We start from the raw sequence: 21,713 nt of genomic DNA, 5'->3' as shown, positions 1-21,713 counted from the left end.
GGCTTAATCTTGACACTTCATTCTCGATTTGCCCAAAACCCTTTTTGGGGGTACACATACAGTGGTGTGATTTCTTACTTTTTTGCATGTTTTCCACACTTAAATATTTCAGGTTTTATTAATGCGGAAGAAAATATTCCAAAGCTACCTGGCCCTGTGTGAAAAAGTGTTTGCCCCCCAGCTCCTGTTAAAACATAACTGTGGTTGATCACACCTGAGTTCAATTTCTGTCACCACACCCTGGCCTCATTACTGTACACATCTTCTCAATTTAGGAATCACTTAAATAGGACTTACCCAACAAAGTGAAGTATACCAAAAGATCCTCAAAACCTATAGACATTCGAAGACACTCTGGAACAAATGAGAAAAAAGTAGTTGAAATCTATCAGTCTGGAAAAGGTTATAAAGCTATTTCTAAAGCTTTGGGACTCCAGCGAACCACAGTGAGAACCACTATATACAAATGGCAAAAACACAAAACAGTGGTGAACTTTCCCAGGAGTGGCCGGCCGACCAAAATTAGCCCAAGAGAGCAGCGACGACTCATCCAAGAGGTGACAAAAGACCCCACAATATCATGTAAAGAACTACAGGCATCACTTGCCTCAGTTAAGGTCAGTGTTCATGACTCCACCATAAGAAAGAGACAAAAATGGCCTGCATGGCAGAGTTCCAAGACCAAAACCACTGCTAAGCAAAAAGAACATTAGGGTTTGTCTCATTTTTGCCAGAAAACATCTTGATGATCCCAAAGACTTTTGGGAAAATATTCTATGGACTGACAAGACAAAGTGGAACTTTTGGGAAGGTCTGTGTCCCATTACATCTGGCGTAAAAGTAACACCGCATTTCAGAAAAAGAACATCATACCATCTGTAAAATATGGTGGTGGCAGTGTGATGGTCTGGGCTGTTTTGCTGCTTCAGAAGCTGGAAGACTTGCTGTGATAAATGGAAGCATGAATTCTGCTGTCTACCAAAAAACCCTGAAGGAGAATGTCCGACCATCTGTTTGTGACCTCAGGCTGAAGCAAACTTGGGTTCTACAGCAGGACAATGATCCAAAACACAACAGCAAGTCCACCTCTGAATGGCTGAAGAAAAACGAAATGAAGACCTTGGAGTGGCCTAGTCAAAGTCCTGACCTCAATCCTATTGAGATGCTGTGGCATGACCTTAAAAAGGTGGTTCATACCCGAAAACCCTCCAATGTGGCTGATTTACAACAATTCGGCAAAGATGAGTGGACCAAAATTCCTTCACAGCGCTGTAAAAGAGTCATTGCAAGTTATTGCAAATGCTTGATTGCAGTAGTTGTTGCTAACGGTGGCCCAAGCAGTTATTAGGTTTAGGGCACAAACACTTTTTCACACAGGGCCATGTAGCTTTGGATTTTTCTTCTCCCTCATTAATAAAACCCTTCATTTAAAAACTGCATTTTGTGTTTACTTGTGTTATCTTTGACTATTGTTTCAATTTGTTTGATGTGATTTAAGTGAGGAAAACACGCAAAAAAGAAAGAGATCATGAAGGGAGAAAATTTTTCACACCACTGTACATTTTATTTTAAAGCGCCCTTAGTAAACATCATGCTTACTTCCTGTTTCACTTTTTTAATGCATTTCACATTTATCGCAAACTTTCCTTGGTCTGTTACATTTAGAGTTTTTTCTAATTACATTTAAATGAATAACTTTATCCTATTTTAAAGAAAATACATTTTAATTTATAATTTAATTTGGGGAAAAAAATCATATTGTAGATTTCTCTGTAGCTACTCGATAAATTTAACCCATCAAACTTCATCGACTGTCGCTCTCTCCTTCACGCCTGTCCGCCTCCATTAGGACCCTGAGCCCTGATCAGTGTGTGTGTGTGTGTGTGTGTGTGTGTGTGTGTGTGTGTGTGCGCGCGCGCGTGTTTATGTCCTTGCTGAAGGCCATCAGTGTTGGTCTATAAAGCTCTGTGTATGTGTGTGTGTCCGTCATCTGTCTTCTTGGTCTTAAACTCCCAGACCGCACCTCACCTCTTCCTACTCCTGACCCGGTAAGTCTGACCTTTGACCCCCCAATGAATGCCAAATTTAAAATACATCTTAAGCTGCCCTTTTTAAATGACTTAAGTTTCAAAAAGTCATTTAAAATCACATTTCATGTGAACTCGGTAATTTCCTTTTTGAGTAGAAATAACTCCTTACGTTTCCAAATAAAATATCACAATGTTTTATCAATTTCAGTTAAAATGTGTTGCTACAGTACTTAAATTTTTTTCATTTTCAGATTGACAGGAAAATACTTTGTCACGTTTCTAAAAAATAATTTTTGTTTGTTTGTTATTTTTCCTTTTTTTTAAAGTTAAAAGTAACTTTTCAGTGTCAGAGAATCATTTTAAAAGGTTGTTTTGAAGCAAATTTTGGTGTATTTTGGGCACAGAAATAAACCTGTCACATCTCCTGATAAAATGTAGAAATAATGGGGATAAATTTGTAGAAAAAAAAAAAATAATAATAAAAAATTATTCATTTTAGGGATTTGTCTAATGCTTTTTTGTTTTTGCAATGTTTGCCGATGACACAACTTTAGCACTTTTTAATTAAAGTTTTGTTTACCTATTGAGAATGCTAATGTTGGTTTAACTTTTTTTGCTAACTGAACATATAACTTGCAGTGATAAAAATCATAGGATAAGAACATTTCAATTTATTCTGGGGGATTTAAAAAAAAAAAAAAAAAAAAAAAGAATTGTTACATGTTTTTGTCCACTTTCCACTCATGAAGATTACTTATTCATTTTTAAAATCTTTATATACATATAAACTGTGCATATAGATAAATGAAAAAGGTTAAAATACATTTTAGGTAACCTTTTAATGTCGTAGAACTTTTTAAAATTGTGTTGTAAAGCACTGCACTCTTCATCACGAGCATTTGTGTTCAGTCTATAAACCAATGGCTCAAGATGTACAAAATACAAAATCGGCAACATCAGGGAAATTAAATCTAAGGAAGTTCGTAGATAATTTGGCTTTCTTTAACTTCATTTGTTTATGTATATAGTGCGTTATTCAACCTTTAGTTACATGTTTTTTTTGGGGTTTTTTTATCCATCGAACCATCCTGATGGTGCATTTTTGGAGGTTTGACAGTAAAACAACAGCGTGTTTGAATCCGGAGCAGATCTGGAGTGACGTGGTGTCCCAATTTTGCACGCACACACACACACACACACACACACACACACACACACGCACACACACTCCGTCCTGGCCTCTTCTGACCTAATGTGGAGCAGATTTAATGCTCTATTTGTAGATTATCTCATGGGTGGTTTTACAGTCGGCTGGTCGCCACTTTGTGTTGTCGACACCAAAGTCGGGGGCACCACACAGGCTGGCGGGCCTGGGCATGCACAAGGAGTGTGCACAGGAGGGGGGGGGGGGCGTACATGAGGATTGTACACGAGGGGCATCTGTGCAGGGAGAAAACAAACGTGGTTGTGTTGAAATGCACTCTTATTGTCTGCCGTGGCTCTAATCCACACTGCTGTTCCCTGATGATTCCAGATTAACTCCCAACAATTTGCCCATCTGACACCGGGGCTGGATTTGTGCGGGATTGGGGAAATCTGGATGGGAAGCATCCAAAGCTCTGTAATACCTCACAGACAGTAACGCACACGGGGGCAGATTAAACAGCAGAAAATGTAGGAATATTCCCTCTGACTTCTGCTGAGGTTCCTTCACACCGTGAAAATTCGCAAATGAAGCTCAATCTTAATCTTAACGATATTCCCAAGCAATGGATGATCAGACCCTCAAGGCTATTCCGACCCCCCCCCCCCCCAACACCACCACCGGTTCCACCCCCTCCCTGTTCGACTCATCCCTCAGTAAAGGCGGGGGCGGGGTCAGTGCTCGGTGGTCACCCAGATTATGCCTCATCTCGGCCTACTTTCACCACTCATCGGGAACGCCTCTCACCTCCATCTCGTCGCTCAGTCACGTGTTACCGAAGGCGCTCACATGACCCGGTGCAGCGGACCAATCGGGAAGCAGCGTGGGTCCTGGGTGGAGCCAAAGGAAGGGGGCGAAAAAAAAATCATTTTGCGATTTTTTAATCCTGCGACGCAGAAAGTGGTCGTCAGCGCGTGAAGCCCGTCTCAAGGTAAAACCCTGTTCTCATTCCATTCTTTTTTATCACTTTTTAAATACACACATTTAAAATTTCCTACACTTGAAAAAGGAAAAATGGTATTCCTAGTTCTTGGACTTTGAACTTGAACAAAAATTCCAGTTGGTGGCGAGTTGGGTAACGCCGTCAATAATTAATTAACCTGCCAACTTACAACAATCGTTAACCCGATAATGAGCAGTGACACGGCACAAATCACTGGCTCCGATTGGAAGTCCGTGTTTTGGGAAGTTGAGCGAGACAGTGGAGGGAATATTGAACAAGGACAGACGACGGTTTTCCTGCTCGGGGCGAGTGGACGAGCCTCGTTGTTTCCACTTGTTAAGATTTGACCTGGAAATGTTGTGAAATAGGAGGATAGGAGAGCTCCTTTTAATGGATCGTTATTCTGATTATCGTCACTGGGGAACCAGCGGGCCAGAAACCATCAAATCAATTGAATGAGGTTGGGAACGGTTGGAGAAAATGTCTTTTTTAAGAGAGATGTGGTGTTTTTGTCCTGTAGAGGATTGTGCTTCGTACAGTGAGGAAAGCGCTAAGGAAGGGCGGGGGGGTGTGGGGAGTCCCGACTTGTTCTGCATGACCGCTTGCCATGGAAGCCATGACTTTATGACAGGCGCTGATCTAACGTTACAGATTGCGGTGAATCTAAAATGGCCGACGCGCGGCCCTCGCAACATGGTGAACGTGTTGGGTCGGCGTTTAAACCTCCCTTGCCAAAGTTTCTGGAATGCGGTTCTGAGTTTACGGGCTTCGGTGTAGATTTGCTGGTTTTTTTTCTCAGGGTGATGGCGGTGAAGGCTGATGAAGACTGACAGCTCGTCATTGGCAAACCCCCCCCCCAACAAAAGCCCAACAAGGCACGAGATGCACATCTACTCGTCTCTATCCGATCGTGCCCTACATGCGCTCACTTCCCTTTTGTTCCTAACCGGAGCACGCCGACCCCCCTCTTCCCCCCCCACAAGCTCTCCTTCAGGCACTGATTGGCCGAGTTTAGGCAGGTGTTAATAAAAAAGACACTTTGTCGTGTACCTTATGTTCCAGTGTGCAATAGATGCCATTTGCCAAGAAATACACGATTTTCCAGGGGAAAGAAACCAATAAATCAAATATTAAGGTGTTGGTTCATGCCAATACATTACCTATATAATATTGACTAAATTATGACTTGTATTAGTAGTTATTCTATTATTTGTAGTTCATTAAATTATTGTAATTTCTTTATAATTATTTTGTTGTTGTTTTAAATAGATGCCTTTATGTCTTTTATTTATGATTTTTTTTGTGAAATTAGTAATAAAATAAAATTATGACAAAAAATTACTAAACATGATTAATGCTAATGATAAAGAATTATAAATACACAAAAAAGGCCTGTGTCACATTTGATAGCTTTCCTGTGGTTAAACTTTATTTTTCATGCTCTGTGGTTCATTTTCAATGCATTTGATACCAAAAGAATTTTTTTTCAAGAAACAAAAGGAAATGTATGATAAAGCACAAGCAAAGAATGTATAATGACAATGTAAAGAAACTGCAGATGCGTCAAAATATCTGCGTTTAATTTTTACGATATTAAAAAACCAACAAACGTCTTATCTTGTTTTAACATTTAATAACTTCGCTTTTTTAAACACAAAATCTTTTTTTTATTATTGTAAATTTTCCTCAAAAAATTGCAATCTTACAAAAATAAATTCTACATGAATTACCTATGTCTATATATGCCTATATCATGTGATTGCAGTAGATTTTAGACTACACTTTAAAACCAATCTGATTATTTAGCCCATAAACGTAAGCTTTTTTGGGCTAAAACGTGTAAAGTTTGAGATAAAAATGCAGTTAATAAACCACAGGTTTTTGTGGAGCTAGGTTCAAACTCAAGGCTTTGACGACATCTAACCAAACTTTCAGAAAACAGAACAAACTCTACATTTAATGTGTAATTTCAAGGACTTTAGGAACTCAAAAACAATCAGATTGATTAACCCTAACCCTAACCCATCAGGGATGAACAATAATTATCAAGAGGATTTTAGCTGCTAGGTGCTAAGCTAACCAAAAGTGGTATTGAGTTCCTTCACAGTCTCAGAGGAAAAAGTACATTTACCATACGCAAAGTTTCCTAATCCCCAACACAATACCCAAAATAACTACAGAAACACACAAAATGACAACAAAATACACTAAAAAAAACACCAAAAGAAGACAAACACAAAATAATTTACTTTTAAAAACAACCAAAAAACACAAAAAACACTCCAAAAAAACTTCAAGTTCGTAACGGTTTCCAATTTCATTAAAATGACATCATGAGTCCCTGGTGTATTTCATCTTTCCAGTTAAAAAGCTGCATGTCATATGTTCCTTAATAGTTGATTTGGTTCTAGTTTGTACATTTCCTCTTCTCACTTTAACAGGAACATGCAGGTCTATTTTCTATAGATCTGTATGTGACAAAGGACAGCAAAAGATATATTTAAGGACTAGGAGAAGTATCTAACTAATCACCTTTGTTTGGTTTGTTAATGTTTTATTTGAACATTTTCAGACACTTTTATTATTTTTGAAAGTGAAATTTAAGGGGAAAAATGGCCGTTTAAGTGTTAAAATGACAAAATTTCTGACCTTTCGGAGGATCTTTAATCCTGGCACGTCACTTGTTCATGTGGGTTCCTGCAGACCCTGTCAAAATATAGCAACAGAGTGAGGATGATGATGGTGTATATGAAGTGCTCCTAACTTTGAGTTTTGATCACGGTTCACTGAGCGTCAAAAACAAGACGAGACAAATAGAAAGTAGGAAAAAGAAGGAGTCAGTGTGTGTGTGTGTGTGTGTGTGTGTGTGTGTGTGTGTGTGTGTGTGTGTGTGTGTGTGTGTGTGTGTGTGTGTGTGTGTGTGTGTGTGTGTGTGTGTGTGTGTGTTGTGCAGCTGAGCGGGAAGCGTGATTAATTCAATATCCAGTAAAAGGAGGATGACATGACCCACTTTCTACCTCACATGAGCAGAAGAGATCTGACCCCTCCTCCACACGTCTTTAAAAACCAATAATTTTTCAAAGTAAGAGTCGGGACTGATTTGAACCTCCTCCATAAGAGGTCAGCCTAGCTACGCAGTGTGATCATTGCCCTACAGTGACTTCCTTATTGATCCTTTCACATATTCATTTAGTTTATTTATTATCCGGCTAAGTTTGGTAGAGACTGTTGTGATGTAGGGAAGAGGATTAGGGCCAATTTAGAAGGAGAAAATTATTTTGGGGAAATAAAGGATAAAGTTAAAGTGTCGAGATTCAAGTCAAAATTACGAGATTAAATTTGAATTGACGAGAACAAAGTTGAAATGTTGAGATTAAAGTAAAAATTACGAGATTAAATTCTAATTGACGAGAATAAAATCAAAATGTCGAGATTAAAGTCGAAAAGACGAGATTAAAGTGGAAATATAGAGATTAAAGTCGAAATGTCGAGAATAAAGTTGAAATAAAATGTCGAGATTAAAGTTGAAACTACAAGATTATTGTCGAAATGTTGAAAATAAAGTAAAAATGTCAAGATTAAAGTCACAATGTCAAGATTAAAGTCACAATGTTGAGATTAAAGTTGAAATGACGAGAAAAAAGTAAAAATGTTGAGATTGAAGTCGAAATGTCAAGATGAAAGTCAAAAACACAAGATTACAGTTAAAATATAATGTTGAGATTAAAGTCGAAATTTCAAAAATGAACTCAAAATACAATATTGTGATAAAAGCCGGAAGGTTTGCTAAAAAAAGTCAAATCTACGGGAGCTGACGAGGCTTATCTCGACATTTCAACTTTATTCTTGATTTGCCCAAAATTATTTTCTCCATCAAAAATGGTGCTAATCACTGCTGTAGTTCTGTTTTCAACCTTGGGGTCGGGACCCCACGTGGGGTCGCCTGAAATGACTAGTAATTGATCAAAATAAAAGAAAACATGACAGATTTTTTAACTATTATTCCTTTTCAAATTAAAACAACACAATCTCTATTCTATACTTTCCTTTTTCCAAATATAAACGTAGTTTGTCTAATTTTATTTAAAACGCAGTAAAAAAAAAAATAAAAATATCTGAGCTGGCTCAACTCGTCACTAATCCTGGCTACTCTGCATTTGTAAATAATAATACAGTATTTAAAATAACATGATCTAAAACAATTTCTAGAAAAAAACATGCTTGTAAATAGGGTTAATAAAGCAATCAACTGTTTCTAATTTAACATTTTATATGCTTTAGATAATTTACAAAAATCATGATTATACGTTGAAATCATGCGAGGTTAGTCACAGGATAACATGATCACTAGTCTAACCGTAACATGTAGCGTGAGATTTTAAATGGGATTATAGGCTGAACTGGACATATTGGTCGGTTTGTCACACTTTCTACGCAGTCAATCCCATTTTACGGTGAATGATAGCATGTAAATGTGTGTTATTGTCCCAAAACGTGCATCTGAGCCATTTCCATGTCACGTTAGGGTCCGATTCTAAAATAGAGATACTCTACATTTGTCACGATCACAGAAAATCTGAGGCCCTAGAGAAAGAAACATCCTTGTCTATTTGATTACACAGGCTGTGTTATGTTGCGCCATTTTGGTCTGTCTCTCTCTCACGGACAGCACGTGTGAGTGAGCTGTCTGAATTTTCCCAAAATCCATTTGTGTACAGTACACCCATTAAAGATGTAAATCCTTGTTTTAATCAGAAATAAAATGGGTTCTAAGTGACCAAAAATGGAAGAAAAGGCGGTGAAAAGGGATTTTAAAAACCACAAAAATTGGCTGAAAGTTGCAAATTAGAGTGGCCGAAAACGAACAGAAGTGGTAAAAAAAATGCTTCAAATTGTCAATATTGGAAAAATGTATTTAAATGATGCGCCTGACAAATCGTGAATGTGGTTAAATTGGCAAAAATAAGCATGAAATATGGTAAGAATCATACCATAAGAAGAAGTCATTTGGCGACAACCTCCCAGTGTCTCGTGACCCCAAGGTTGAGAACCTCTGGTCTAAAGAGACGTACTGTGTTCTAAATCAACCTAAAAACTACAAAAAGGTAGAGGAACTTAAAACATTTCCTTCTGCAATGGAAATAGCAACTGCAATATGACAGAATATTGCCTCTAAAGTATGTTTTGAGAGAAATAACTTGTGAATTTCACCTCCTGAAATGGAAATACACAAACTAGCCCCATACCTACATGTTTTAGGACAATATCAAGTATTTCCTCAATATTTCTGGCTGAATGTCTCGCAAATATGGCAAATGTATGTGGTTTAAATCTCGAGCAAAAACAGCCATAAGTGACTTCTAATTAATAGAAAAAAGACCAAACTATGAAACAGAATTAGGGAAATTTAAATAGAAAAATCAGACTCTCTCCTTAAAGAACCAAACATATGACATGGGAGAAAGAACCTAAAAAGATCTAAACAGAACCTACATGAACAAACTGCGTGTGTTTTCTACTTTGTACACTCAGATGAAATAAAAAACATCGCTTCCTCTTGGTTGTGGATTAGGGATTAAGGCTCTTTATGTAATCTGTGCTGCTGTGCAGATTATAGAAACATCTGGAAGCAGGTTCTCATCTCTCAACTGGACCAGAACCAAAATCTAGAGCAGCCAAAGTGGGTCGATAGAGGGAAGAATTCACATCTTAACTCGTTACAAGAATATTAAATTATTAGAATTAATAATGTGAAAGGTGGGCAAACAATTGAACAATAATATTCCAAAAAGCTCTAAATCCAATTTTCTAAAATTATGATGAAACATTTTTTTTAAATTGACAACATAAGATCATATTGATAAGACTACAGTGCCCCCTGCTGGCTAAACTAAAATAAATAAATCTAGTGACATATGATGACCCACAAAACCACCAGACTGTCTCTAATTTCATCCAAATATCTTACTTTGGTCAGACTATAACTTTTCCTCAGTTTTTTTAATAAATTAAAAATAAATAAAATCAGCAAAAACGTGGATAAAATGTACAATATTAATTTATTTTATTCTTTTTTTGCATTGTAGCTTTACCTTGAGGCATCTTTTGGGGCTGAATGTGCAGAATAAAGCTAAAAAAAAAATAAAAAAAAAAGGCTAATCTATTAATTTGAAGGAAGATTAGACAAGATTGCTAATGATTAAATATCAAAACGTTTGCAATAAATAATACAAAAATACAAAAATGCTCAAACTTAATGTAAAAAGCAAACTTTTTTTTTTTTTTTGTATTTTGATGTCAATTAGGATTGTGAAATACATCTGAAACTCCTCATTTTAGCAAATACAGAATTATTGTTTGTCCAGAGAAGCTTGAAGAGGAAACATTTACATATTTACAATAACGTGAAAATAAATACATTAAATACCCTAATTAATTTATTAACTGTTTGTCATTTTAAAAAGAGCCTTAACGTACATTTTGTATTGATCAGACAAAAAATAAAAAATAAAAAAATCAACAATAAACATTTAATTGAAATCACCTGGTACAAAAAATGTAAAATCGATTTTACTTTTTAAGTTTTTAAATGTTATAAAGACATTAGCGCTACCTATTCACGAAAAAAGTTTTATTTAAAAAAAAAAAAGAATAGAAATGTAGACTAAAAGCAAAACACTTATCAGTAAACTTAACTAAAGCAGGGAGAATTTAATAAATTATACCAGGTTTTCATATAAATTAATCCGGAGAAGAAGAAGACCAAAACTAATGTTACTCCGCCCACAAACGGAGTCAAAGCGGAAATAACACTTAAAATCAACACAAAAATAAAGCACGATTAAGACATATAACGTGAAATCTAATACACAATTGAAGTAAATAATAAACATCTAGTTTTGTTTAAATGATATTTACTTACCGTAGTTTCCCCCAGGGCTCAATTAAACGCGCGCGGATGCTAAAACTAGCGCCTGTTGGTATGGCTCCGCCCATAACCTACTTACGCAGGAAATCCGCAGCGCAAAATAGTCCCAATTACAATGTTAGGAAATTAACACTTAACACTTACATTATCCCTGACTGAATTTTATTTTCATAATCTATTTTTTCATGTGCACTCTCTTTATACAACACTTCTACTTCACCACTGGGGAATTTCAACACCTTTTTGAAGTGGTATTAAAGTGTTGCACAAATACAAAAATAAATAGATAAACAAAAACAAAATAATAATAATAATAATAATAATAATACAAAATTAACAAATAAAGGCAGGTAATTTTAATATATTTGATTGCGTTTCCTTGTCAGGTGACCTGTTGGTTGACTCCGCCCCTTCCATCACATCCAATCCCAGCATGGAGCCAATCAAGGTCCAATCAGAGGGAGGACTCAACGTTACACTCACAATCAGGCTGCTGATGCATGGCAAGGTAACACAATACCACATATGGTACTGTCTATACACAAATTACCACCCACACCCACACACACCTCAAGGTAACAATACACAAAATACCAAGACAATTTTCTAATTAAATCTTTGTTCTGCTGTTTTTTTTAGGAGGTTGGAAGCATCATAGGAAAGGTATTTCACAAAATATGTATTATAATCTTTTTAATCTCATTTAATATGGAAATGTATCTTTGTTATTGTTTTTCTTTATGAACTGAGCTCTTTAAATTCTATCTTTGTTTCACAGAAAGGCGAAACTGTTAAGAAGATGCGTGAAGAAGTGAGACCAGCATTACAATGACTCCTATTTATCCATTTCTTCCTTTTCTTTGTTACTTTATTTAAATATATTCCTGTGTAACAGAGCGGAGCTCGTATTAATATCTCAGAGGGAAACTGTCCAGAGAGGATCGTCACCATCACTGGTCCGACAGACGCCATTTTTAAGGCCTTCGCCATGATTGCATACAAGTTCGAGGAGGTCAGAGACACGTCCGACGCACACGACACAAAACACTCTCCTTGCATTTCTTTTGAAGTGGTATTAGATTTCATGAAGCAGAATAAAATGTTGCAAAGAGAAATAAGCAATAATTTATAGTTCAACATTTGTGACTGAGTATTTTATGGAGATGGGACGATACACTGAGTTCACGATACGATAGATGATAGACGATAATGGGCTCGCGATAACAATACAATATTTATTTTTGATATTTATTTTGTGTTGTCTTGGCCTTTTATATTGTGTGTACTTTTTTATTTTAAACTATGTTGCTTACAATATCTGTGGTAAGGAAACAATACCATGCTTTTGTTTTATCAATATAAAAACTAACAATAATAATCTGGTGTGTAGTAGATTGTGTTTTTTTTTTTTCCCCCCCCATCACAACCCTACTCATAGCCTTGACGATACATTTTATGACATTTTAATATTGCAATATCTTGTTGCATGACACATCGTCCAACCTTTACTATTTTACTCCTGGTATTTGTTAATATTATATATTATTATTTTTCCCTGTGATCATGCTGTGCTTCCCTACTCTATTCCAAATAAACACATTGTGTAAAACCAAAATGTGCTGAGTAATCTCACAAACAGGGCCAGTGCTGAGTCAGCAGAACTGAGTCCAAGACAGACGGACCAACCTGCAGACGGATCCTGGAGTGTGTGATGGTAATTGTGTCGTTTCTTGGTCCAGGACATCATCAACTCCATGAGCAACAGTCCAGCCACCAGCAAACCCCCAGTGACTCTGAGGCTGGTAGTCCCGGCCAGTCAGTGTGGATCGCTGATCGGGAAGGGAGGATCCAAGATCAAGGAGATGAGAGAGGTGGGAATTATAAACGATAACAATACACTGAAGGTGCTCAAGTTTTGGCTGATCACTCTTTGACATCCTTCTTCTCACTTCAGTCCACAGGAGCTCAGGTCCAGGTTGCCGGAGACATGCTCCCCAACTCCACAGAAAGAGCCGTAACCATTTCCGGGGCACCTGAAGCCATCATCCAGTGTGTCAAACAGATATGTGTGGTGATGCTGGAGGTACAGTGAGGGCAAGGGGAAACCAATTCATTATTTGATCTTCTCCCTTCGGGATGTCCCCACGTTGTCTCCAAACTCTAAATCATCTGTGATGAGGGCAGGTGGAGAAAAAGGATATGTAAAACAAACATTAACAATGTCTCTCTAAACAAAAATGTTGGGCAGACATTAGGCTGATCTTATGTAGATGAATTGTAGATATTTGAAAGATGTGTGTTTGATGTATGGTGGAAGTTGGGTAGACACTGGGTAGATGTTAAGTGAATGTTTGGTCTATGTTAGGTAGACATTTGATAAAAGTTAGGTAGACAATTAGCAGACATTGGGTAGATTAGATGTTTAGTATGTGTTTGGTGGACAATGGGCAGACATTCAGGATATGATGGGCAGATGTCTCATATGCGTTGGGTGAACTTTTGGGAAGATGTTGGGTAATAGTTGTGTGGATGTTTGGCACATGTTGAGTGGACGTTGGGCAGACATTGATAGATGATTTGTACAAGTTGTGTAGATGCTTGGTATGCGTTGGGCAGACGTTGTGTAAATGCTTGTTATGCTTTGGGTAGACGTTGTGTAGATGCTTGGTATGTGTTGGGTAGACGTTGTGTAGATGCTTGTTATGTGTTGGGTAGACGTCAGGCAGATATTGGATATATGTTTGGTATATGTTGTGTAAAGGCTTGGTATGTGTTGGGTAGACATTGTGTAGATGCTTGTTATGTGTTGGGTAGATATCGTGTAGATGTTTGGTATGTGTTGGGTGGACATTGGGCAGACATTGGGTACACAATTAATATACATTACGCAGATGTTTGGTATACCTCGGGTGGACGTTGGGTAGATATTTGATATACTTTGGGTGGACATTGGACAGGTAGATGTTGGGTAAAGGTTTGGTAAAGCTCTTTGATAGACATTAGGTAGAAGTTCAGCAGACATAAGGCAGATATTTGGTAAACTGTTGTTAGATATCGGGTAAATGTTTAAGGTAAAAAGATTTTCAGTAGATATTCATTAGATGTTTAGATGTGCACTCTATTCAGGTGCGCTTCATTCGTCCCTCAGCAGCAGCCATGGATCAGCTGACTGTAAGTCTGCTGTGAGGTGAAAGTGTTTCTCCAGGTAACGTTCACTGCAGTGACTCTGTGTCACTGCCCACCACCCTCTCCCCCCCCCCCCACCCCACCCCAACCACCACACTGTCCCTTTGCACTGTAGCACACTTCTCTTTGATCTAACACTGTCTCCACCTCTCACCCCCCACCCCTCCCTCCAACCCATCCAGTCCCCACCCAAAGGTGCCACAATCCCGTACCGTCCCAAGCCTGCCTCCACCCCTGTCCTTTTTTCAGGTGGCCAGGTAAGAGCCGACCCACTGGGGGCGTCCACAGCCAACCTCAGCCTCTTACTGCAGCACCAGCCACTTCCTGTTAGTGTCACACAGGTTATATACACCCCTCTCCCCACAATGACCCCCAGCATGAAAGCATCACTGCTGTTCACTGTCACCCCTACCCTTCCAACCCAGAACTGACATAAACAACAGAAAATAACAACAAACTCCCCTGTAGATTATAAGACAAATAAATACAATAACAACCTCTTCAAAATAAATTCAGTAAACTAAAAGTAACACAATAAGAGTCTTATAAAAATAAAGCTATTAAAATAATCAATAATTACATTTGTTTAACCAAAAAACAGCGATAAAAATGTCTTCAAAATAAATTCATAAAACTAAAAGCTAAAAGTAACAATGTCAAAGTTTTCAAAATAAAGTCAGAAAAAGACAAGAATGGAATTTGGTTGAAAAAATAGATACATAGTTTAGTTTAAAGATCAAAATATATTTAAAAAGATTTTGTGGACAACTTCATAAACAAAAGTTAACACAATAACAGTTTTCTTAAAAAAAGTAGTCACAAAAGTCTGAAGTCAGTCAGTTTTTAAAAGTAGAGTGAAAAATATGTCTTGATTGAAAAAAAAAAAGAAAAAAAAGAAAAGTAGTTTTAAAAAGTTACTTTATCGAGATGTGAATCTGATCTGCTGAAGATCAAACATGTCGTACTCAGTTCTGACCTCAGTACCAGAACAACATCCTCCCACCCCTCGTCCCACCCCCGTCTGTGTCCCATTGGTTTAGTCCAACTGGATCTGATTGATGAACAGCAGCTGATTGTTTATAATGCATGATTGTCATATTTAAACATTTATGCATGATCACATTTAAAGTTCAGATTGGATATAAGTGACTTCCTGTCCTTTGCTGTGATTACAGGCTTACACCATCCAAGGACAGTACGCCATTCCCCACCCTGATGTGAGTGCTGACTCGTCCTTCAGTCAGGCTGATATACATATTAATATTAATTTCGACCTTTGTTCCGATGTCTATGGTCTAACTTTCTGACTCTTCCCGTCCTCTGTGTGTCCTCATGAGGCTCGGCCTGAGAAGGTTTTGGGAAGCTCTAATCCGGGAAATATGTAAAAGTCTTTCGTTAAGTATTCTAAAAGTTGTTCAAAATTGAGTTGGAAATAAGACTATCAAAAGAAAAAAAAAAGCTGAAAAAGGTTTAGCGGTTCGTTTGCTCTGCCCCCTTGGTTACCGCTGTGAAGATGCTAGAACCATCTAGAAGAGAAAGTAATCATTATAAAGCGCAATGGAGATTCTAAAAAGTTTTAAAAGGGAATGTTCAGCATGTAACCATGGTAACCAGGGAGTGTCGAGATGGAGATTGTAAAAAGTTTGTGAAAGGAATGTTCCGCATGTAACCATGTAACCAGGGAGTGTTGAGATGTAGATTCTATAAAGTTCTAGAAGGGAATATTCCGCTTGTTATCACGGTAACCATAGAGTTTCGTCATGAGATGTAACGTTCAGGAGGAAAGTGCTCAGTGGGATTGCCCGGTAACCAAGGAGGGGTGGGGCTTATTGAACTCTACTTTTAATAAACTCAGGCTAAACCCTCCATGAGCGTCTCCTTCTTCTCTCTTCTATTTCTCGTCTTTCTCTGTCTCTGGGTCTTCAAACTTTGACCTGTCGTTGTTGTTGTTGCTCTCCTCAGATTCTCTTTCTGCTCTTTGGACAGACCTCTGAATGTGTGCGTGTGTGTGTTTTTAATGACGGCCTCATAGCTCTACTGTCCTCCTTTCCCCCCCCCCCTCCCCCTCAGCAGTTGAGCAAGCTCCACCAGTTGGCTATGCAGCAAACCCCCTTTACCCCCCTCGGACAGACCACCCCTGCCTTCCCCGGTACGTACCCACCCACCAAAGATCCTCTCTTTTCACCTGTAGACAAGCACTCTCTGCCTCCTTTCTTCTTCTCTTCTCTCTGAGCTCTGACTTTGACATGGCCTGCTGGTGGTCTGCTCTAGTAGATGTTGAGGTTTCTCTGGTTTTCCCTGTTAGATGTTGGTTTTTAATCACTGTCAGGTGATTTCTGAGTACGCTGAAGCCTTCTGCAATCTTCAAGAGAACAGAGAACTTTCTTCTCAAAAACCAAATGAGGTCAATTTGTTCTCATTGGGTTTCAGTTGTCTCTCTTCTTGTTTCAAACATACCATCGGAGAAAAACTAGAGCTCTGTGAGAAGGACTAGCATTGCTGAATGCTAACATACTAATTGTCCTCATTGACGGATGTAAATCTATAACTAGCTTTAAGCAAGCCATCAGTGTTTAAGATGCTCCAACATTCCACCTCCCAGTTCCTGGGCTGCTGGTTGTAATAATTACTCTACTGAAGTGGTAGTTTTCGTTAGACTTTACATTTTTGTAACAATAATTGGCGTTAATCTTAGCATGTTAACTCAAAAAACATCGGGAGCCACTGTGTATTCATTGGTTAATTTAACTGTTCTCATACTTAAAGTGGAATCGCATTGACCAGTACAAGAAACCAGTGAAATCAGTCGAGTGAAATCAGTCGAGTGAAACACAGCGATGGGAACAAAACCACATTTCACAGAGCATCAGCATCAATGTCACTGAAAAGGTTGGTACAACCGCAGAGATGCCGGTGGAGGACTCCACCCAAGAGATCAAAGAGCAGACGCTTCCTAGGGAGAAAAAGCATAAAGGGCACTGTCCGAGTGTGAAGTGGGAAACAGTTATGGAACGCAAGCTCAGTCGATCACCCTGTAGCTGGCCACCTTTGATGACGTTGTCTAGTGTTAATAAGGCCAAAAACTCCCCCTGATTCAAAGGAACACAAATGATGATGCTTCCCAAATTGTACACTCTTCTCATATCTGAAACACTGCCCCCACGTCGCTCTCAAATGACAAGCCTTATGTGACTACCATCTTTTGACACAAAGGACAGTTTAACATCACGTCCCATGTTTAATGATTCCATTTTACTCGTACTTAAAGTTTGTACCATTTCTTGCATGTATGAGGCACTCGTTTAACTGACCTAAAATCCTGCTCATCAGAGACGCTCTGAGCTAAGGAAGTGACAAAAGCTACCCTTTTCTGTTACATTTCAGAATAAAAGCTATTTTTCTGTTGTGTATTTAATATGCTTTTGTTGCGATATCTGACTACTTCAGATTTCCAACCAATCACGACTGTTAAAAAAAAGTTCTGCTCAGAAGGTGTGTCCGTAACAAGAAGAGAGCCGAACAAAATCGAACGAACAAACTCGCCTCGCTTTGTTCAAAGTGCTTTGTTCTCCTGATGGATGGATGGTTTGAGGCGTAGCTGCTGATGGGTGGATTTTTTCTTCTTCGTGGGTCAAACTGTTCTTCGTGTCTCTGTGTGTCCTCTTGGTGTGTTCAGCAGCAGGTCTGGATGCCAGTAACCAGGCCAGTACTCATGAACTCACCATTCCCAATGATGTGAGTACATTTTGTTTACAGATCATCATGCATTCACTTTCTTCATTGTGCAAAGACGCTTTGCAAAAAAATGTGGAACGGATTTTTTTTGGAGGTCAAAAAAGTTGGCTTAAGGCCATCGATCAGGTGCATCAGTATCAGATATGCATGTATTACAAGTTGAATCTTATATGTTGTAAAAATAGCAATAAAAATTTAAATCAGATAGGAATAGAGATGAATAGGAAGTGACAGAGGTCAGGAGGTCACTGATAACGCACAGTTCTCTCTGATCTCAGAGCGATGCAACGTCAGAAGCTCCTCTGTGTTGGCTTTAAACATGGCTGCCAGCGATGTAATGTGACAGGCGCTCTCTCCCAACACTTCATCTTCCTTTTCCTCGGGTGTTCGGCTCAGTAACGCTGCTGTCCTTAATGGAAGCGACTGGTTGGAGCCCAGTTTTTAAGTGTATATTTATGAACTTTCATATGCAGAGATCTCCATTCTAAAAATGAATTGAAAGAAAACTGCAGATAAAAAATAAATGACAAAAGTAGGAAAAAATTGTCATTTTCCAAACCCAATACCTAAGTTCAACGCATATCTCCGAAATAATGATGGTGTGAAGCTGTGAGCGCAGTTTAACAGATCATATTAGCCAGGACTCACTAGAACCATCCTAAGTCCCGCCCTCTTTTTCTTCCCAGCTAATAGGCTGCATAATCGGACGCCAGGGAACCAAAATCAACGAGATTCGTCAGATGTCTGGGGCACAGATCAAAATTGCTAACGCCATGGAAGGGTCATCGGAGCGCCAGATCACCATCACAGGAACGCCGGCCAACATCAGCCTGGCACAGTACCTTATCAACGCAAGGTGGGGCCCTCATAGCTCAATCCACTTAGTACAGCTGCTGTTCTGTTCATCATTGTTGTGGGGCTTAGATGAATTACACGGAGTAACACTTTAGGGTTGCTGGTCAGATGCGGACACAGGATTTATTTGGTCAAAGGGTTTTGGGAAACCGGTCTGGGATTCAGGGGTAAACAAGCTTTCAGCGTGCATGCCTCAGTGGATCTACTGCTGTTCAGTGCTCCCAGTGTTATGTATGTTGCTGATAGCGGTAGTCATAACATAGTGGAGACCTTTGTTAGTACCAACAGTGTACGATGGTGTCGGGCCTGCTTAGGCCAGTCTGACCAGGACTGACCAGGAGAGAGTTCTGTAATTACACATCATCACTAGTAGTCTATGTTTAAAAAATAATTGTAGTATAGTTTTTTTCTACAATTATCCTAATTTGTTATGTTAATACTGGTTTCAATAATATCTTGTTTTGTCCAATGTCATATACATTATATATATTTTATTTCATGCCACTTGTTGACAATTTTTTTTTACATTTTGTTGAGGCTATCTTGAATTTATTTATATATTAAAATAATATTCAGTGTTTATTTTTAATTTACTTTTATTTATGAATGTATGGGTATTTTTTCCTATTATGATTGGGTTATTGTTTTGAAAAAATAAGATATTCAGGTTCCTGTGGAAGGATATCTTATTGGCAGTGGCATTTACTGAGATGCAAAGGGGCGCCACATAAAATATTGCCTTGGGTGCCAAATTGCTTAGGGTCAGCACTCAAGCCTGTACGAATCGGAAATGATAAAATGATACATTTATGAGCCACAACATTATGACCATCTACAAATGAAGTGAAAAACTGCAAAAATCTTCATCCTAGACATAATCATCATTGATTAAAAAAAAAAAAAATCAGAATAAACATTTTCCCTAAAGTTATTTCCTGCTTACCTTTTGCTCTTTAGGTTCAGAGACGTGGCAGCCATGTGGAACGACCCATCTTCCATGACCACATCCTGAGATTCCTGACCGGCTCCTCCGATTGGCCCTCTCCATCGACAGACCACCTGCATACGACCCCGATTACGCCCTCGGACTCTGGCTCGGCTCTGTGAAACCCTAGAGCTGCCTCCTCTCCTGGCTCAGCGTCCAACCAGGCGGGCGAGGCTCCCAGGTGGATTTCAAAGAGCCGAATGTAAAAAAAAAAAAAAAAAAGAGATCGTCAATGTTTATGTTCTTAGAAAACTGTTGAAGCATGTTGAATGTTTATTAGGAACAGCTTGTGTCTACTATTTCTTTATCTGTCTGTGCTGCGTTATAGCGCATCTTTAAGTCTAAAAGTAAAAGTGAACTTTTCTGTAGAAAGTAGATTTTTTGCAGCTGCTCGGTCATGCTATCGGCACAGTGTGGTGGGATGTCGGCAAATTACCACATTTTGATATTACGAGACGTTTCCGCTTTTGTCCTGATTTGCATCTTGGTCTAATCTCTACCCACAACTCTTTGCTGCATCACATGACCCTTTGAAGCCAATGGTATCACTCCTGGAGCCTCCCTGCTCATGTTAATCTCCTAGATTTACATTTATTGCTTATATTGCATGTTCTCAGTGTTGTGTATCGGTTGTTGTATTTGTTCAGTGCTTGTGCTATTTCAATCTTCGCGCTCCTGTTCTTTTTCCGTGTTTCTGGCCTCTTGCGTCGCACCGTTCTCCAAAACTTTTCCATAAAACCTCCTTTTATTCGACGCCGATTCTTAGTGTAGATGCATGATGGGAAATTAGAGAATCTCAGAGTCTCAAATGCTGAGTTGGAAAATGAAATGATTGTTTATTTACTAATCGATAGAGTTGCGTGTTTGTTTTGTACGGGGACTTTTGTGACATAGCACGAGTCGATTCATGCAATAAACTGGGGGTCGGCAACCCGCGGCTCACGAGCCACATGTAGCTCTTTATCTCCTCTGCTGAGGCTCCTTCACTGATGGGATTTGATAATTGGTCCTTCTCTTTGCACAGGCAACTATATCCACTCACTGGAACTTTCTTGCACTTTTGAGCAACTACAGCATCACAATGACCATCAAGTACGCAATCAGGCTCAGTCAAAGATGAAAGTCAGGAAGATGGTTCAAATTACATGAATAGAACATCTCTGGCAGCTAAGCTCTGCCCCCCCACTCAGCGCCACGGGTGCAGTTGAGTATTCACTAGCTTGCTAAAATCTCCTTAAATCAATTCAAAGAGTAACACCAAGAAAACGATTTTTCCTCGTTTAATGTAAAATATGTTGACTTCAAGTCTTTAGCACTTATATTATTAAGAAAATATGACATCAAGGAAATAAGTTTAATAACAAAGTTGTTGCAAATTTGGTAATTTCTTGATTTTGTCATCCAGCAATGCTACGTATTACAGTTAAATATACGTAGGTTATGTCATTATAATGTAAACTTAATATGTTATGGTTTGGTTAATTCTGGTAATTTGTTTTCAGTAAATTTACTTTGATCTCCCGACAAGTGTCGACAGTCAACTGTCAGTCTTCCTCAGAGGCATCTGCAGATCAGAAGTCTCTGAGGAAGACTAAATATCAGTCAATTTCCTGAAAAGTTGTAACATATTGTTTTAAAAAAAAAGAAGGCAAAATGAACTTGCTGGAATTATAATGTAAACTTATTTAGTGCGTAATGAATATATAAATAATTACATACACCTGCCTTTGATGTACTGCATTGCTGTGTGTTGTTATTAGTGATATTTTTTTATTAATAATAGAGCATCCAGTGTTTGGTAGGAGGAGCTTGTTTGGCTTGTTTGATGCTAAAAGTTGCCGACCCCT

The 21,713-nt window shown here is 38.5% G+C and overlaps 1 protein-coding gene and 1 long non-coding RNA gene across 7 annotated transcripts in view; one reads left to right on the top strand and one right to left on the bottom strand.

The window, feature by feature from the left end:
• The window catches only part of LOC114475169 (poly(rC)-binding protein 3-like), a 43,303-nt gene extending 23,346 nt beyond the window's left edge, over positions 1-19,957 (top strand). Inside the window, exons 1-13 of one of the 4 annotated variants that reach the window (XM_028465827.1) lie at positions 4,124-4,165; positions 11,492-11,613; positions 11,745-11,768; positions 11,884-11,916; positions 12,001-12,117; positions 12,845-12,976; positions 13,060-13,188; positions 14,474-14,617; positions 15,467-15,508; positions 16,365-16,440; positions 17,968-18,026; positions 18,713-18,882; positions 19,839-19,957. In XM_028465827.1, the coding sequence (XP_028321628.1) occupies positions 11,539-11,613; positions 11,745-11,768; positions 11,884-11,916; positions 12,001-12,117; positions 12,845-12,976; positions 13,060-13,188; positions 14,474-14,617; positions 15,467-15,508; positions 16,365-16,440; positions 17,968-18,026; positions 18,713-18,882; positions 19,839-19,893 (1,056 nt within the window). In that variant the 5' untranslated portion in view covers positions 4,124-4,165; positions 11,492-11,538 and the 3' untranslated portion in view covers positions 19,894-19,957. Of the gene's footprint in view, positions 1-4,123; positions 4,166-11,491; positions 11,614-11,744; positions 11,769-11,883; positions 11,917-12,000; positions 12,118-12,844; positions 12,977-13,059; positions 13,189-14,473; positions 14,618-15,466; positions 15,509-16,361; positions 16,441-17,967; positions 18,027-18,712; positions 18,883-19,838 lie in introns of those variants that run through there. The other 3 variants (XM_028465808.1, XM_028465818.1, XM_028465834.1) reach the window with 3 other exon arrangements.
• LOC114475190 (uncharacterized) lies at positions 336-19,962 on the bottom strand. 3 transcript variants are annotated; one of them, XR_003675438.1, is made up of 4 exons: positions 19,825-19,962; positions 12,792-13,274; positions 6,827-6,883; positions 336-354 (listed from the first exon to the last, which is right to left on the bottom strand). It is a non-coding gene; the product is annotated as an uncharacterized LOC114475190 (long non-coding RNA). The 3 variants fall into 3 exon arrangements; XR_003675437.1 differs by lacking the exon at positions 336-354 and adding an exon at positions 6,585-6,645; XR_003675439.1 differs by lacking the exons at positions 336-354; positions 6,827-6,883 and having other exon boundaries at positions 12,476-13,274.
• Between the last annotated feature and the right edge of the window lie 1,751 nt (positions 19,963-21,713).

The sequence above is a fragment of the Gouania willdenowi genome, chromosome 2 (genome assembly GCF_900634775.1).
Source record: "Gouania willdenowi chromosome 2, fGouWil2.1, whole genome shotgun sequence".
Taxonomy (NCBI): domain Eukaryota; kingdom Metazoa; phylum Chordata; class Actinopteri; order Blenniiformes; family Gobiesocidae; genus Gouania; species Gouania willdenowi.
Note: the sequence above shows the minus strand (reverse complement) of the source record. Positions and strands in the feature narration are given on the sequence as shown.